The 19,228-nt window shown below is 39.5% G+C and overlaps 2 protein-coding genes across 3 annotated transcripts; both read right to left on the bottom strand.

Annotated features, from left to right (window-relative positions):
• Positions 1–7,603: 7,603 nt before the first annotated feature.
• On the bottom strand, positions 7,604–10,965 carry LOC146609615 (zona pellucida sperm-binding protein 4-like). Its single transcript, XM_085347006.1, has 12 exons — positions 10,821–10,965; positions 10,274–10,594; positions 10,078–10,193; positions 9,752–9,998; positions 9,563–9,685; positions 9,306–9,478; positions 8,687–8,784; positions 8,410–8,555; positions 8,131–8,308; positions 7,920–8,055; positions 7,682–7,756; positions 7,604–7,612 (listed from the first exon to the last, which is right to left on the bottom strand). Exons 1-12 carry the CDS (start codon positions 10,963–10,965, stop codon positions 7,604–7,606), a joined length of 1,767 nt encoding a protein of 588 aa, XP_085203132.1.
• Positions 10,966–12,172: 1,207 nt separating this feature from the next.
• Positions 12,173–18,661, bottom strand: dus3l (dihydrouridine synthase 3-like (S. cerevisiae)). 2 transcript variants are annotated; one of them, XM_085346255.1, is made up of 16 exons: positions 18,529–18,661; positions 18,231–18,321; positions 17,230–17,485; positions 16,770–17,118; positions 16,257–16,291; positions 16,066–16,158; positions 15,837–15,878; positions 15,524–15,676; positions 15,290–15,406; positions 15,004–15,069; positions 14,543–14,653; positions 14,179–14,275; positions 13,921–13,996; positions 12,760–12,948; positions 12,361–12,489; positions 12,173–12,245 (listed from the first exon to the last, which is right to left on the bottom strand). In XM_085346255.1, exons 2-16 carry the CDS (start codon positions 18,305–18,307, stop codon positions 12,173–12,175), a joined length of 1,863 nt encoding a protein of 620 aa, XP_085202381.1. In that variant the 5' UTR covers positions 18,308–18,321; positions 18,529–18,661. The 2 variants fall into 2 exon arrangements, with proteins under 2 accessions (XP_085202381.1, XP_085202382.1); XM_085346256.1 differs by lacking the exon at positions 18,529–18,661 and having other exon boundaries at positions 18,231–18,406.
• Positions 18,662–19,228: the final 567 nt, after the last annotated feature.

Raw genomic sequence — 19,228 nt, 5'->3', positions numbered from 1 at the left:
TAATAATTTGCCCGATTATCAATGTGTTAATTTGCATCTACTATACAATTATGGGCACATAATATGATAACGATATTTTAACAGTTCAATGATAAAGATTTAACATTAATTATGGTGGGGGGTGGAAAATGGCTATGTCACTCGATGCACTCCAGCTGACTTACCTTGGTATGAATGATGACGTACTCAGATTTTGGCGGCTTGAAAATAGCCAAATCTTGCACCCAGCCATTTGTAAATTGGATATGCGCCTCCAGTGACTTGTAATTACGAAACTGGTTCATAGTGTAAGCACTTACTCCACAAACAAGATAGGTGAAGATATCGGGGTAGGACAGTGGCGGTAAGTCGTCTGGGTCTTTACTCCACTGCCGTATGTCACTGGTGTCAAGCCAGCCTCCAATTCGAGACTTGCAGTCAAGCCAGCCTCCAGTTTGTTTTACGTTCCCTGTGTATTCAAAGTATTACGGGAATGGATGTGGAAACCGGATTTCAAAATAAAAGCCAACTTCGAGTGAATTAACAGATATGTTAAGAACATAATAACATATAATTTAGGCTCTTTTTTTTTTTACAAACTCTAATGTTAGATCTATATGACACAGCCTTGTACCCTAATTGTGCCCTGTCACTATCAAGGCCATCTTATTTTGGATTTCAAAGTAAAAGCCCTGTGAATCTTCATTTTTGAACTACTCTTTCAATGACTTAATAATGCTCTTAAAAGCAAAAGTCGTATTTCCAAATACTATTTGAACTTTATATCAACACTTTCCAACCACAGTCTTTTTACAGTGATACCATATCAATATCAAGTCAGTCTGATTTTGCCTTTCATAGTAATGGCCCTTTGAAATTGTCCATAATTGACTTAATCTTCTAACGATTCAAAATGCTCTAAAATGAAAAATTCTTGTTTCCACAGGGTAATTCCACCTTAGATCAACAGTATACAGCCCCACAGTGATACCATATCAATATCAAGTCATTCTGATTATGCCTTCCAAAATAAAAGCCTTTTTAAATTGTCCATAATTGACCTAACTTTCAGTGATTTTAAAATGGAAATTTCCTGTTTCCACAGGGTAATTCCACTCCAGATCAACAGTATACAACCTCACGATGTTACCATATCAATATCAAAACATTCTGATATTGCTTTAAAAAATAAAAGCATTTTCAAACTGCCCATATCTGAGTTGCTCCTGGAACAATTTCAAAATGCTCTAAAATGGCACATTCCTGTTTCCACAGGGTAATTCCACTTTAGATCAACAGTATACAGCCCCACAGTGATACCATATCAATATCAAGTCATTCTGATTTTGCTCTCAAAAATAAAAGCCTTTTCAAATTGTCCATAATTGACCTAACTTTCAGTGATTTCAAAATGCTCTAAAATGGAAATTTCCTGTTTCCACAGGGTAATTCCACTTTAGATCAACAGTATACAGCCCCACAGTGATACCATATCAATGTCAAGTCATTCTGATTTTGCCTTCCAAAGTAAAAGCCTTTTCAAATTGTCCACAATTGACCTAACTTTCAGTGATTTCAAAATGCTCTAAAAAGGAAAATTCCTGTTTCCACAGGGTAATTCCACCTTAGATCAACAGCATACAGCCCCACAGTGATACCATATCAATATCAAGTCATTCTGATTATGCCTTCCAAAATAAATGCCCTTTCAAATTGAGCATATATACGACCTACTTTTTTAACGATTTCAAAATGTTCTTAAAAAGAATTTTGCTGTTTCCACAGGATAATTTCACTTTAGGTCAACAGTATACAACCTCACGATGTTACCATATCAATATCAAGTCATTCTGATTTTGCCTTCCAAAATAATGGCCTGTTGAAAATGCCAATAACTTACCTAACTTTCAGTGATTTCGGAATGCTCTAAAAAGGAAATTTTCTGTTTCCACAGAATAATTTCACTTTAAATCAACAGTATACAACCCCACAGAGATACGATGTTAAGATCAAGTCACTCTGATTTTGCCTTCCAAAATAAAAGTATTTTCAAATTGCCCGTAGACGACCTACTCGTTTAACGATTTCAAAATGCTCTTAAATTGAAAGATGCTGTTTCCACAGGATAATTCCACTTTAGATCAACAGTATCCAACCCGACAGTAAAACCATGTAAATTTCATGTTGGTCTGATTTCGCCTTTCAAATTAATGGCCCGTCGAATTTGTCCATATGTGATATACTCTTTCAATTATTTCAGAATGTTTTAAAAATGAAAATTGCTGTTTCAACACATATTGGGTTTTCATTTTGAAAAGCAAAATCAGACTCAATTGATTATGATAGAATTGAATCATAAAGATGATGTAAAAGGAAGCTGAAATTGCCACTAGGTTGTAATTGATAGTACGTTTATATTTTAAGTCTGTGGAAAGATGTCATGGTTGGTTTGCAAGCTGTTTTGTAATTTCTTTATTTAGAATGACATCTTTCCACAGACTTAAAATATAAACGTACTATCAATTACAACCTAGTGGCAATTTCAGCTTCCTTTTACATCATCTTTATGATTCAATTCTATCATAATCAATTGAGTCTGATTTTGCTTTTCAAAATGAAAACCCAATATGTGTTGAAACAGCAATTTTCATTTTTAAAACATTCTGAAATAATTGAAAGAGTATGGACAAATTCGACGGGCCATTAATTTGAAAGGCGAAATCAGACCAACATGAAATTTACATGGTTTTACTGTCGGGTTGGATACTGTTGATCTAAAGTGGAATTATCCTGTGGAAACAGCATCTTTCAATTTAAGAGCATTTTGAAATCGTTAAACGAGTAGGTCGTCTACGGGCAATTTGAAAATACTTTTATTTTGGAAGGCAAAATCAGAGTGACTTGATCTTAACATCGTATCTCTGTGGGGTTGTATACTGTTGATTTAAAGTGAAATTATTCTGTGGAAACAGAAAATTTCCTTTTTAGAGCATTCCGAAATCACTGAAAGTTAGGTAAGTTATTGGCATTTTCAACAGGCCATTATTTTGGAAGGCAAAATCAGAATGACTTGAAATTGAAGTAGTACCATGGTGTGGATGTACACTTTTGATCTAACATGGATTCATCCTGTGGAAAGAGCAAGTTTCATTTTTAGAGCGTTCTGAATTCTTTAAAAGAGTAGGTCGTATATCGGCAATTTGAAAAGTCTTTTATTTTGGAAGGCAACATCAGACTGATTTGATATTGATATGGTATCACTGTGGGGTTGGATACTATTGATCTAAAGTGGAATTATGCTGTGGAAACAGCAATTTTCCATCTTAGAGCATTTTGAATTCGCTCCAAGAGTAAGTCATATATGGGCAAATTGAAAAAGCTTTTATTTTGAAAAGCAAAATCAGACTGACCTGAAATTGACATGGTAACATCGTGAGGTTGTATACTGGTGATCTAAAGTGGAATTACCCTGTGGAAACTGAAATCTTCCTTTTTAGAGCATTCTGAAATCACTGAAAGTTAGGTAAATTATGGGCATTTTCAACAGGCCATTATTTTGGAAGGCATAATCAGAATTACTTGAAATTGATATGGTAACATCGTCAGGTTGTATACTGTTGACCTAAAGTGAAATTATCCTGTGGAAACAGCAATTTTCACTTTTAGAGCATTTTGAAATCTTTAAAAGAGTAGGTCGTATCTTGGCAATTTGAAAAGTCTTTTATTTTGGAAGGCAAAATCAGAATGACTTGATATTGATATGGTATCACTGTGGGGCTGTATACTGTTGATCTGGAGTAGAATTATCCTGTGGAAACACGAAATTTCCATTTTAGAGCATTTTGAAATCACTGAAAGTTAGGTCAATTGTGGACAATTTGAAAAGGCTTTTACTTTGGAAGGCAAAATCAGAATGACTTGATATTAATATGGTATCACTGTGGGGCTGTATACTGTTGATCTAAAGTGGAATTACCCTGTGGAAACAGGAATTTTCCATTTTAGAGCATTTTGAAATTGTTCCAGGATCAAGTCAGATATGGGCATTTTGAAAATGCTTTTATTTTTGAAAGCAAAATCAGAATGACTTGATATTGATGTGGTAACATCGTCAGGTTGTATACTGTTGACCTAAAGTGAAATTATCCTGTGGAAACAGCAATTTTCACTTTTAGAGCATTTTGAAATCTTTAAAAGAGTAGGTCGTATCTTGGCAATTTGAAAAGTCTTTTATTTTGGAAGGCATAATCAGAATGACTTGATATTGATATGGTATCACTGTGGGGCTGTATACTGTTGATCTAAGGTGGAATTACCCTGTGGAAACAAGAATTTTTCATTTTAGAGCATTTTGAATCGTTAGAAGATTAAGTCAATTATGGACAATTTCAAAGGGCCATTACTATGAAAGGCAAAATCAGACTGACTTGATATTGATATGGTATCACTGTAAAAAGACTGTGGTTGGAAAGTGTTGATATAAAGTTCAAATAGTATTTGGAAATACGACTTTTGCTTTTAAGAGCATTATTAAGTCATTGAAAGAGTAGTTCAAAAATGAAGATTCACAGGGCTTTTACTTTGAAATCCAAAATAAGATGGCCTTGATAGTGACAGGGCACAATTAGGGTACAAGGCTGTGTCATATAGATCTAACATTAGAGTTTGTAAAAAAAAAAGAGCCTAAATTATATGTTATTATGTTCTTAACATATATGTTAATTCACTCGAAGTTGGCTTTTATTTTGAAATCCGGTTTCCACATCCATTCCCGTAATACTTTGAATACACAGGGAACGTAAAACAAACTGGAGGCTGGCTTGACTGCAAGTCTCGAATTGGAGGCTGGCTTGACACAAGTCGTATGTCGTATGGGTCCAGATTTGCGATGCACTCTATTTTTTTCAAATACCGCTGCTTCGCCTCTGGACGCAATCGATCTCTATACCGTCCGTTTTCTTTCGAGCTGCTTTTAAGCATGTTTCTTGTCGTAGTCGCCGTTCCAATACAGTGTATTTGTTTGGATCGTAGACCCCGAAAATGGAGCTGCGCTCCCACAATGCATTGCGGCGTGACGTCAACTCCGAAGCCCTATACAATGTGTGCATTTTTAACCAACCCTCTTAATCCAAAAAAAGGAACAACTCATATGGCTCCTACAATGTTGTAAATGGATCAAGCTCACTGAAAACTTCTAATTTATAGGGGAGCTCAAATGATGTAGTCTACATGTTAACAGCACATAGCTTTAGGTCATTTACTGATGGATGCTTATACTTTTAACCTGATTTGCAAGATGGGTGTATGTCAGGAAGCTCTGAAGAGGACTTTATTAAAAAAAAAAATAAGGCATGTGAATGACAAGCAGCCACATGTAAATGACAGGCCCAAAGAGGGGAAGCTTTTAAATTTGTGTTATGAAACCAACATCAACCACTGGGGAAAAAGGGGAGGCTACAGTGATAAAAGCCAGATTCCTTTAGATTTGTGGGACCACTTGGATGTCACCAATGAATTATCAAAAGGGTCTGCCAGGTATACATCTATAAAGACAATTATTCAAAAGTACAAGTAATTTTAAAGTCTTAAACTGACAGCTGAAGCAATAACCATAAGGCATTGTATCAAGTATTTATTTGGATTGCAAGATGATTTTCCGGTTGTGTGATCAATATGGCTTTGCAGTCTGGCACAATGAGAATCTGAGGAATTGACAGTAACTTGACAGTGACAGGCCAACACTGGTGCAGCTTCACATTTCACACAGTGAATTGTGATCAAATCACATTTAAGTGCTAATCAACCAAGGTCACACCGCCTTTACAGCTCTTCCTCCACACCCTGCTTTTTACAAGTTTTAGATGAAGACAAACTTTGGACAGAGTCTGATGGGTTCAGACCCACTACTCCATGACTAAAAGAATCAGCTCAGGCATTTCTAGCACATCCCACTGGAATGAGGCCCCAGGACAGACCCAGGTTCCCTTTGAGTACATTATGCAGTATGATGGCAAACTACACTTGAAATTGCACTAAACTTATGGTCATTTTACCTAGATGCAATATTTCTTCTTTGGCTCTCGAAGGAGGCGGACGCACTTTTTCCTCCTCTCCCTTATCATCCCTGCTTATGTCCTTGTCTAGTCTCGTGTTTTGTTTTTGTATTTTCCCTGGAACACTCAGTCTGTTCTCTAAAACCTAAAAGAGGAATTATGGATTGGATCAACTGGTCCCTAAATGCAATTGACACCCCTTTCTCAACGAGAAGTTTGGGCTTGGGTGAGCCTGAGTGCTGAAGATATCTACCTATTCGGAACCATGGTAACAGGGTTCTTGCTGATCGGAGCTGGCTTGGCCCAGACTTATCGAAGAATTAAGAAAGCGGAACCGGCTGTTCAAACCCCCACAAGGCTGCCCGCTGGGATTGGAACGATGGGAGAGGCGTGAGTTTCTCAAAATGGGCTCATTGAGTCAGCACGGATAAGATCTTGGAGAGGCTACGGCTGCTGTGAATACTCAGAATAAGATCTGACTGCAGACTGGATACATCTCGGAAGGGCTAGCCCGGAATAACATCTCTGGGTGCAAAATTGGATGACATCTCGGGGAGGCACACTGCCGTGAGTTCTCAGAAATCTGCTCCTTGAGCACAAGAAATGACATCACAGAACGCAAGTATGGCAAAGCTCACGGCTCTCCAACGGGACCAGTGTTGGACTGTAGAACTGCTTTGAAATATATGAGCTGTTCGCACTATAGTTTTTTCAAAAAAAAAAAAAAAAAAAAAAAAAAAAAACCCACACACTTCATGCGGATACCCTCTCTGCGCCAGCTACAAGGCTTGAGCTGAACAAAACACCCTGATAACGACTGTTTACTCTGTTCCTTCCCATTCCATGCAAGGCCACCTGGGTTGGCTGGAAGACTGTTTACTTAGCCTGGCAGGGCGAAGGACACCGTCTCAGCTGAACTATGGACACTCAGACATATACTGATAAGCACTCACTGACTCATCACCCTCCCTACCCTGGATCCGACGCCACCTCAAATGCTTACCTCCCCTCTGATGTGGACATCGGGTCAGTTGGAGGCACAGTCAAAAGATTGCAGCGGTCCTAGATCAGATGTACACACTGGCACTCTTTCCCATGTTGCTTGTCTGCATTTATTGTGCTATGGTGTGTTGATATCTGTGCATTCCTGTATTATCCTTTTGTGTTACACATTTCGATGTGTTTCCCTCGCTACCTAGCCTGACCCGTCTCTCCAATGTGATGTTTGTGTATTGTATGTACGGTCAGCAATGTCCGTCATCTCTGTTGTGGGCAAAAGACCTGCAACTGACAAATAAAGGCTCTCATCATCTCATTTCATGTGTTTGCTCAATGTTTCCATTGTGTAGCATGCACCGCAGTCTTTGATTGCTGATCACTGAATTGTGTCATGTTTTAGTGCTTGATAAGTTCAATAAACAACATTTCAATGTCTGGATCTGAAATGCCAAACCCTGAGGTCCACACTAGTTATACCTTGCAGTTCTTAATGACGACAAGATCCATGCATAGTGAATTAAAAGGCTTTATTTTCTTAGTTAAATCACAATGTTAGTTTCCAGATCAAATCCTTATTGAACCTGGAAGAAAATGAATCTAATTAGACCATTAAACAAGTTGCAAATTATCACCAAGATTTAGAGACTCACCCTCCCATCAAAGCACTGCTCATCACATCTCTTTTCTGCTGGCAGACAAACTTCTGCAGAGCACATGAAATAAATCTGGCAGGGAATGAACACAGTAAAACAAAGTTAATCTTTCAATATCCAAGGCAAACATTGACTTTAAAAACAGTTCTGCTTAGAACCCAGACAACCTTTTTTTTTTTTTTTTTTAAACACATGTAAATTAGGAACTGTTCCAGCATTAACTTCTCCAACTCACCTCTTCATTTAGGTACTTGTTTGTCCTTTGATCCATGAACTGGAAGGCACTCACTATAAAGCGTTTTTCATGATTCACTCCAGGAACATTGCTGACTTTAAGTATGGACACATGTGGGTCATGAGGATTGGCACACCTGCAGACAAGCATAACTTGCAGTCAGAAGTTCAAGATAACCTTCAAGCTCTAAAAGGTTGATGGTCGTGCTTACCCTTCATAGATTAGCACCAGAGCATTTTTTGCAGAACGAGGATATGCCAGGCAGTAATTCACAAGAATTATTGCATCTGCGTTAGGAGAGCTGAGGCGCAATTCAAGATACACAGGGCGGCCGAGGAGCAGCCGCAAGGGCTGATGGTGATGGTCATAGAAACTTGAATAAGTCTCATCTGTTGGGATGAAACAGAAGGCATTTAGCCAGTCTTCACACCAGCAGAGTTTGTCAAGCCCGTCTACTGTAGTTTGTTGGAAAGACAATGCAATGCCCAACCTTTGGCAATTCTCAACTCGACACCATATAAACTGTTAGAGATGACTGAAGAAGGCATACTGGAAGGTGGGGTCTTCACCATGTAGCCAACACTAGCCATTGATTGAGCAGTGCCCCATTTGTTATAGCGGCACTCAATCAGAAATCTACAAGAGATCAAATAAGCCATTAATACCACGTGCCAGTCTAGAACACAGCATACTGCTCACCATGTGCCCCTGCCCCTCAGTCTGTTAGATTTGTGTTTGCATATTAAAATCTAGCACAAGACACTAACCTGAGTGGATCAGTTCTTGTAATGACACCATACTTTAGATTGAGAGCAAGAACAATACTCTGCACTTCAGCCAGGTATATCGTCACCTCACCAACATCCTGTCAACACAAGTTACATTGGATGATTTACTTACTGAGGTGCAATTTACAAGAATACAAGCCAGCATGTTAAAAGCCAAGTGTCTGCTTAAGTCTCAAAACCTTTGTAACTTTTAGGAGAACCTCATACCAGTGACAGTTTAGATTAAAAGTTGATTCTGACAGATCAGATGGCGCATGGAAGAGTTCAGACAGTCAACAAGCTTTAGACATGTCATACTAGAGACATCCTTCCAGTTTAAGCTGCATAAACCCCCCCAATCTGTCAGCAGTACTGCCCCCTGTACTGCTGCCTGCTATTTAGCAGCAAAACGTGTAGGCTGTTACAGTGGCAAATCAGGGTGATAGCTGGTCATGACCGCTCATTAAAATTAGTCCTGCAGTAGCATATACCAACATCTCCAAGTCAAGCACCAAAGCATTCTTATTCCAGATTTGGACATATACCAGGTTGCCGCCAAAAAGTCAAAGCATTCCTACAAAGTTTGCCAAGTAACAGCTTTGCTGGAGGGGTAACTTACGTAAGAATGGGTTCCACATTCTGTAACTTTGAACTTAAAGATGGCGACCTGGTTGTTAACAATGGCTGGTTTACACTCTGGATTTCCAGGAACAATCAGTCTGGTAGGATCCACAGGGATGGATGCAGAGTTGTACCGAATGGCAAATACAAAATGTTGATCCACTGTGCACTCTACAGGAGGGATAGAAAAAAGCCACTTAAGTTTCACAGATTAAAAATTCAACATTTATACCATCTGTCAAAAACTAGCCTTACCTTCAAGTGGGTAGTAGCAGACAGACGCTAGCAAATCCACACAACAGCCCATGGCCCGACATTCTGAGACAGATATTCCATAATGACCACATCTCACCTGCTCTCCCACAGGGATGCTGCAATCTGAAAAAGGGAAAAACAATTAATTTCATCTGAATAATGTTAAAGCATCTTCTACAAACCACTCACGTTGTCTTAATGTTGGTGATGATTGAGGGAATGCTGGTTGGGGCAATCCTGGTTGTGGTACTGGAGGAACCGGTAACATAGGTGGTGGAACCAGTGCTTGTGGATCTCTGACCAGTTTAACACACGGCAAGGGCCCACCACCTGAACGTGGCACCATTTCTGGATCAAACTTGTTGCAAGATGTGGTCGACACTCGTCTCTGGCCAAGTGTATCGGTGTACAACAGCTGTAGACTGAAGCCATCCGCCTATAATAAATTGTAAAATAAAGTTTAATGACTTCCTGTTAAGCAAAACAGTCAAGGGAGAAACTCTTAAGCAACTTACATGCCGCTCCACATTGCACCCATTGAAGGGTACAGTTAAGGTGTTCTTCAGCGGATCCACTTCATAACCACAGTTTTCTGGCGCACCAACAATAGGCAGCAGACTGTCCCCAGAGCCTGGAGAAAGTACATGCCAGTTTTACCAGACGGAGCAATTCAATCTATTACAAATCTAAAAATCTAATCCAAGTACATACCAAACACCTTAACCTCACTCAAAGGTCCTGTTGGCAGAGTAATTTGGAAGCCACTTTCACTGCAAACAACTTCTAGATCAGCAGCAGTTGGATTACAACTGCCTGGCCAGCTCCTTGGAGGCTCATCTTCAAATTTTACCTGGAACCCACGGTCCACACCACCACCATAGTGCGTGGGTCTAGAATCATCTACGGCCAAGTCATCATAGTCAACATAGTCAACATCGGAGTCAAAGTTTTCACTGCTGGCAACACCTTCGGCTTCAAGGACCACATCTTCAAGAATTTTAGCTTCACCCTGGTCAAGGCCACTACTGTAATCTGGACAACAGAGGTCGTTGTTAGGTCACTGATAACAAGTAAAAACCCCATTCATATGGGCAGGAAAAGCTAGAAGTGTAGCGTAATAAGCATGATGTTCATTCCTCTCAAATCTATATCTTAGATTGTCAGAATTAGCCGTCAGGCAACAAGCTGTTAGAAGCCACAAGTCGTAAGTGACCAATCCTGATAAATACACCTGCCCAACCGTCTCCCTGCCGTTTACCTGTAGGGTCATGTGGTTCGCCCCTCTCTCCGGGCTCATACAAACTGCGAAGCTCAGTTTTATTTATGCGCTCCCACCCCCGGACGGACACCGGCAGCAGAGTCCAAGTCAGGACTAGCAGCAGCTCGAGCCTACACCCAGCCATTCACGTGAAAGCTCTCATGCAGCTGCAGGAAGCCTCGCGCCCCGCTACAAGTACTGGCTCTAGCTTAATTGATTGCACCTGACTGCTGCTGATTTTTCACCTGCTGCCCCGTTACAGGCGGGAAGGATAAATAAACAGGCGGGAAGGAAACTCGCCTGTTTATTTATTTATTTTCAACCTTAATTATTATTCATTTAATTTACATTAATCTGGCCAATATTTTATTATATAGGGTATGGCAATTTCTTTTTAGATACTATGAAAAATCTTTAAATCACTTAAAGTTTCTCTGTGGTGGCCGTAAACCTTAGATGTAAAAAAAAACGCAACAATTTATCTTTCTCGATTGATGTTAGTTTATTTTCGTTTTAATTTGGCGCAGGCATGTTTAAGAAGTGGACTAGCTGGACTAGTGGGGCGCGCTGAGAAAGATCAAATGACCTCTGCACTAAAGCAGTCCAGAAAATTGGACTTACAAAATATTTTAAATAAAGTAGCTTCTATTTATATATAAGGAAACGGGGATGAAAGTGGTTTCTTCCCCGCCTATGACAATATTCGTGTCTGAGCTTGTGGAAGAAAATTGCAAAGTCCAAATGCAAATGTTGGGTTAATATCTCAAAATCTCAACTTTCTTACTGAAACCTCAAATTTAAGATAATAATCCAAAAGTTTGACTTTTCCAGTGAAGAAAACGAGCTTCCCTTAAAACCTCTTTATTTGCCTTAATTACATCATTTATCACTTCTTGCTCAGATTCTCTTATTGCTTTTGTTTTATTTTTTATTGTTGCATATTTTAACAAAATATTTCCAACCAAAAAATACTTTACATACTTAATCATCACTGGGCTTACCCAGGGTAATATAGAACTTCAAAACATATTTACAAAATTCATGCAGACAGATGATCTCTGTTCAGTATGTTTGTTTAATAAGGTCAAATAAATCAAACAATTTCCTTCAATAGAAAAATAAAATGACACAAACATCTTGTTGTTGCGAAACATTTATTTGCACTCAATTACATGAAAACCGATGTATGTTTCTACTGCAACACAGGTCAAATAAACAAACTATTCTAGAGTCTTTATCACTTAAAACATAAAATATCTTCTGTCTTTGAGCTTGATCTCTTGAACAAATTAGAAAAAAGAAGAAAAAACCCACAAATCTTGATGATTTTAATAGTTGAGCAAAAAAGAAAATCACTTATATGAGTTGGCTTTATGCTTAGGCAAGAATTCAAAATTCTTGGGTACGGGTCCAAGCAGCATTTCACTGGAAAGTAGAAAACAATTCATAAGACACTCATTATTACATTTTGCACTTTTAAAATCTTAATTTTGTGCAATCTTGAAATGTAATTCTAGAAAATAGGCATGTTTGTACTCACCTTATCCTGATCCAGTCCTCTACGTTCTGACTGGCCATCAGTGTCTCCAAATAGTTCCTGCCCATGTAGTACGGAGGTCTCTCATTGATCTTCTGAGGCACTCGCTCCAACAGGCCCACTGGAATATATCTGAGAACAGATGGAGGGAGAAGGAAAGCAACGTTTACCACAGCAAACAGGAAAACTTAACAGCGAGAGTCAGATGCAGTGGAATGCAACATAGTCTATCACACATTTTCAGCTATTACATGTCCCCAGTCTCATAAACTAATGGGAAAAGACCACAAATAAGTCTGTTACCCTAAAATTATATTAAAACAGCTTAATTGCACAGAATATATGAATCGAATTGCTCACAGAAGAACAAATGCAAAATTTCTGAAATGTGATGTAGCCCACCGGCACAAGAAGGAGAGCCACTCAAGCAAGAAGGTGCGTGTCCTCTCCACGCCCCTAGTGTCAGAGCCCCAGTGCTCCAGGCCAAAGTTGCTGAAGTCCTTTAGGATGTCCAGTCGCTCACTGGACGAAATGTCCCAGTGTCGGCTCTCCTTGATTTCAGTGAAGATCCAAGGCTTAATGAGAGCACCCCTATAGAGAACCCAGAAAAGGTAATAAATAAATACATACATACATAAATAATGTATAAGGATCTTCCATCCTATGGAGTAATTTGTGGTCAGTGTTTTCTTTGTATTTTCCTCTGAGAAACAATGTTTCCACACTTCAACTGAAAATTATACATGGAAAAAGGCACCCACATATTAGCCTTAAGAGCTCTGACAAATTTGCTGCTGGGTTTTAAAACAACTTAAAAAGATTCTTGACTTCACTGAGGCAAAATACACTCATGGCCACTTTATTAGTTTCACCTTGCCAGTACTGGATTGGACCCCATTTTGCCTTAAGAGCTACATAAAATCTTTGTGGCATAGATTCAATAAGATACTAAAAACATTCATCAGAGATTTTGGTCCATATTGACATGACGGCATCACACAGTTCTTGTAGATTTGTCAGCTGCACATCCACGATGTGACTCTCGTGTTCCAACACATCCCGAAGCTGCTGTGTTGGACTGAGATCTGATGACTGTGGAGTTACTGTGAAGTCTGTTAGGTTGTGGCAGTAAATGATGCTCAATTGGTTCCACAACCCTAAAGTGTGCCAAGAAAATATCCCCCACATCATTACACCACCAGCCTGAACCACAGATACAACCCGGGATGGATCCATGTTGTTTATACCTAATTCTAAACCTTTGATCCAAATGTTCTAGCAGAAGTGGAGTTTCACCAGAGCAGGCAGCAGTCTTATATTGTATTGCAATTTTGACTGTCAACTGGAAGCAGTCTGAAATATTTGTGTTAAACAGTGGGACACGTGTACCTAATGAATGGCCAGTGAGTGTAAACAAATATACTTGAACTCTAATAATGGAAAAAGTTTTAAGTGAAATCTAAAAACAAAAGTCACTGGCTGCAGACCATATCAGTTCCAGATGTCATCTGTTTTTAAGGCATTTCGATCTTTTTTTTTACGCTGCAAGGAAATGACACTAACCTTGCAATCATAATCCCAGAAACTCCGGTCTCTTTCGCTTTCATTGCATCCTCATAGGACAAAATGTCTCCGTTACCTAGAAAAATAAAACCAAATCACCTGTGATTAATATGTACTATAAAAACATGTACAATAAAAACACTACACTGCATTCTGTGCAAGGTTTTACAACCTAGAGAACGCCAAACTAAATGCATGAAACTGTTTAAACATCAGGAGGCTTTTGTCTTTTTGTGTAACCTTTACAAATCCACATACCAAAAAGTGGGATGGGGCTAGCCAGCTTTGCACATGTTGTGATATAGTCCCAATCGGCTAACTTTGTGTATCTCTGCTCTCTGGATCTACCATGCAACTGTAGGAAAAACACAGCGTCAATGTTTTTTAATAGGAGAGGCGTATGTAAACATGTTATACATCACCGAACAGAATAACATCTCGAGAATGAATCGTCACCATAGGATATTTACATTTACATAAATGATACCGATTCAGAATTATGGATGCTTACAGCTACATCTGGCAACTCTGTAAACCTAGAAATGAAATTTCCTTTTAATCATGTTGATTTATGGCATAGGGACGATTTCACATTGCTCAAACATGCTCCTCTTTTACTTACTGTAATCATTGAGACGCCCCAATTCTTCATCTCTGGGATGAGCTTGTGTGCTATGTTAGACTTTTCCTGAACACCGGTGCGGATCTTGACTGTTAGAGGGACATCAAGGACCTACAGGGAGAAAAAGGTTTTCATTCAGCCTTTAACTGAAGGCTGTGTGTCTTTTATCCTGTCTTCTTCCCTTCACCCTAAAATAGTCACAGCACATGGCTGCCCTTCCCTGAGCCAGGATCTAATAAAGTTTTTCTTCCCACTGTTGCCAAATGCTTTTCGAGGGGGAATTGGGTTTTTCCCTCAAATACTGTGCTTAAAATATAAAGCATCTTGAGACAGCTGTTTTTTGTGATTGGGTGCTATATAAATAAAATTGAACTGAATTGTAACTTTGCAATGATCCACAAGAGCAACAAAACTCTCCTTCTTGCATCATTACCATACAATAGGCAAAAAGTCATACTTACATAATTCATTCCTTTGACTATTCGTTCAAATTTTCTGGTACGTGTCATCAAGCCGCAGCCTCCACCCTGATGGGAAAAAACAAAGGCCATCTGTCAGTGACTGTCATATTAATGTTTAACACTTCCTCTCAAATGCTGGTATCTGTGCTCTTTGTGCTGTAGTATAAACACACAAAATGCATCTGACTGCAAAATAGGAAGTCTCAATTTGTCTATTAGGAAATGAAAGAAAAAAAAAAAAGTCACGGTCTGAGCATTTGGGGGGGGGGGCAAGTTAAGAGTTTACCTTGTTGTATACGAGATCAATGGGACACCCAGAGTTGATGTCCACAAAATCAACTTCAGTGTTGTTGTTGATGAGCTCTGCACACCTCGTCATTGTGTCGGGGAAACTGCCCTCCACCTAGAGACGCAATTCAGGCTTTAAAAAATCACAGTCTTGGACTCTCACACAAATCCAGACGTCTTACCAACAACGCCCTCTATAGGACTGAATCCTTCAGAAGATTTTAAACATCACCTGAATACCAAACACATCTTCACTTTCGTGTCTCCTCAGGAGGGCCCACTCAGACTGGTGCCCCTGCAGCAGGTTTGTACACATGGCCATCTCCCCACATGTGATGTCTGCACCAAAGCGCTTACACACGCGACGGAAAGGCAGATTTCCACACTGAAGAAATTAAAGAAATACTTGCTTTATCAGATCCAGACCTCATTTACAGGTCATTATTTAATTGCACTTGCTACATTCCTGGATTTAAAGATAGAAATATATTAAAAAACACAACTACCACTAACTCCAATACTGATTTCAGTGTGATGGTACTTACAGTTGTTAGAGGGGCGAGATAGAGCTTGTCTTGAAAATCCACCTTAAGAACAAAGGCAAAAAGAGGCATTAAGCAATGCAATTTGACTGTAATTTAAATCGTGTAAATATTCCCTAAATATATATATGAGTATCAGATGTCTGCTGATTAGAACAGTTTATTAAAACACCTTGTTTATCGTTTAAACAGACATGAAAACTCTGGAGGAAAGCGACTGGAAGAGATATACCTGCTTCTTTTCACACGGGCGCAGCTTGATGACATCTGCATCAGTCAACGGGCCGACGGTCTTCACTGGAGCAGACTGTTTATCTGAGCTGGTCTACAGTTAGTCAGAAACATGAAAAACACACGCAATAAACATAAGGCTCAATGACAGAGTGGTCAGTAAGAGGGAATGCTGTTGGTAGAAAAGGTTACCTGTACTTCACTAGAAACAGGCTGTTTTTCTCCAGCTGGATCAGCAGAAAATTCAGATGCACATAGATCCCATGAGTGAGACAAAGGAACAAATTAAGATACACTAAAATTGATAATGCATGTATGAGTATGTAAGCAACAGGTCAACACATGTGCAGATTAAAAGAAACAGAATAGGAGTGTATTTAATCTGCTAAAACTGGGTGAGCTGGTCAAAAGCCAATCAATGGTGACACTTGATGAATCATGAGAACGTCCCCTTCACAAAAATAGAAAATCACAAGCTGTAAATCACTGGACTTTTGGCTGTGTTGCTATAACGACCCCACGCACAATAGATGTTACTCAATTGTAATGGAAAACGACCAAAACAGTGTCAAGCCGAGCCGAGGCAAGTGGGTACTAGTGAAAAAGAGGCTTGAGTGACATACTCAGTATCTGTTTCTTCCTAAAAAGCATGAGCAAAATTTGTGATGGCAGCATTCTTTATAAAAGCCTTTTCACTTGTCTTACCGTCGCCTTGCTGTGCTCCTTTATCTTTGTTGTCTGAGAGTGTTTTCAGGTACTTTTCTGACTTTTCGAAGGACACCGATCGCTTCCTCAGGCGACCCTGGAGCTCCTTACTCATGTTGTTCTTCACCATAGTCCTGCCTTCATACACCTTGACCAGATCGGCCTTCTCCATGGATTTGAAGTCAGGCGTAGTGTGGGCCTTGGCGAAGCGGCAGGACAAACCGTAGGCACATTTTCCAAATGTTTCATAGATGTGACAGGTTTCCCCAATATCGGAAGGCTTAGAATCCATATACTTGACAATGTCATGGTCAAAGAAGCACTTTGCTCCAAAGGGGCATTCTTTGTTCTAAATTTATGGGGGGGGGGGGGGGGGGGGGGGGGGAGTCACAAAAATAACTATATGGATCAAAATGTATTGCACAGAGCCTTTTTTGAATGCAGAGTCAGAGCTTCATACCTGAATGATTGAGTGACAAAGTCGTTTTTCATCGTAGGCTGTGGGCTTTGTGTGCGGCCTTGACTTATTCTGTCCCCGAAGACGCTTGCCATCTGGTCTACCCTCAAAATTTTGTTTCAGCCTTTTAGGTTCAGGTTCCTCCAAAGAAGTCTCCTTTGAATCCTCAACTGCATCACTTTCACTGGCTTTCTCTCTTTTTGAGCTCTGCCACTCTGAGTCTAACAACCCATGAAACTTGTCTTTGGTTGTAAGGAATCTGCAAACATAAGAAGATGATGAAAGAATCCTCCTGATAAATTTTGTTTTAAATTATGTGTAAAAACAGTCTGTGTGTCACTAAAGCATTTTAGTATGAACTATATTCACACTGGGGAAAAAAGAGCATAATGGGAGTAAATTATGCTAAACCAGTAAGACCCTGTAGCATGGGTCACTGAAACACTGAAAGCAAAGAGTTGAGGGCCTTCAACAGCCTTTTTGCTGACAGTGTAACACTCTTTGCTTCATCAGACAAAGCAGCAGGAAGGCTGAAAATAAAGGCAGTAAGTCCTTACTACGCCACTGGGGGTTACAAAGCCCCTGTTTCACCCCTACAGGGCCATATTTTTTATGTTGTGTAAACGAGTTATTATCTCTTGTAGACACTTTCTACAGTTTTTTCACATAAATTCACACGAACATCTTAACAAGTTCAGATGCAGACAGCCTCCTTATAGTCACGTGCCTTGCTTGTGCTGTTTGCTCAGGTCAGATGGTCTGCTTTGTTCTTTCATAAACTCAAACACATGGTTATTTATTCAGCTATGCTTGCTCCCATCTTACTAACTGGCTTACGTTCATCATAAAAATCTGGCGTTATCTTCAGTCCCCTGACTCATGGCTGTCTCTTTTGAAAGTTGGAGAAAGATTGTTCTAATTTGCAGCTTCCCTCTCCTGAAATCTGTTGCAAAAACATATAAATGCGATTTCCACAGTTTTCTTAGTTATTAACAGTATCTTACTCTGGTTTGATCGCAGCTTCACCCTTTGCAGCCACGTCTGCACTCTTCGAAACGTTCACCTCCTCCGCTGTTTCCATCACAGTCTCTCTTCCTGCAACATTTTAACACCTTTCTAATTAAACACTTCACAGGACCATTCAGCTCCCAATCCTACGTTAGGACACTTTATGCACACATTAAACCAGTTCAGGTACTGCCTTATTATCATAATCAGCTTGCCTGCTTTTCTCTGTGCTCCATATTTAACCTTACACTTCCACCAGTTAGCTTCCTCTTGTAGCTGAGTTAGACCACTTACCGATATACTGAGTAAACAACCGCCTTGCTCCAACCGTGAAGTTAAAAGACAACTGATGTACAGAACGTAGAAATCAAGTCAAAAGTTCCTGGGTTTTGTTTTTTTTTCCACAACTGGACATGCACAACCCAGAATCGCGAGGAAACCGTTGTGCAGCACCTTAGATACGTCCGTGGTAAACCTGCTGCTCAACATTGGTTCCGCGAACCGCTTGCAAATCTTTCTCATTGCCTTTGAAATCCAGCACTCAGATTCACCTACTGGGCTGGAGTGTGACTAAGTAAAACAAATTAAAAATATACATGAAATGTTTTTATCGTTAGTCTTTGTCAATTTGGTCAAGTCTGTCGCGGCAGCCGGTTCACAAGGCCCTCGCTTTTTAGTTTAACTGACTATTGTTTATTTTAGACCGTATTATTTTTAGTTTTTAACCTTATTCAATAATGTATCTATTTATATCCAGTTTTGTTATTTTGTGCAGTTTTCTTTCCTTTTGTTTTGACTGAACCATTTGAGAGCTAAAAACTTCGAATGACAATAAAATGTGTTATCAGCCTGCCTGATGTGGCTTTGATGCATTTGTTTGAGACATGCGATTTCTACATGCCTGTGATTCATATGCCCTCCAAAATTGATGTTTACATTGTAATATTTATTCAAACAAGTAACAAATGCTGACAAATATCCTTTAAATTCTAAT

This window comes from Diplotaxodon limnothrissa, linkage group LG22 (assembly GCF_057381915.1).
Source record: "Diplotaxodon limnothrissa isolate DT_005_m linkage group LG22, D_limnothrissa_male_GT1.1, whole genome shotgun sequence".
In the NCBI taxonomy this organism is placed as follows: domain Eukaryota; kingdom Metazoa; phylum Chordata; class Actinopteri; order Cichliformes; family Cichlidae; genus Diplotaxodon; species Diplotaxodon limnothrissa.
Note: the sequence above shows the minus strand (reverse complement) of the source record. Positions and strands in the feature narration are given on the sequence as shown.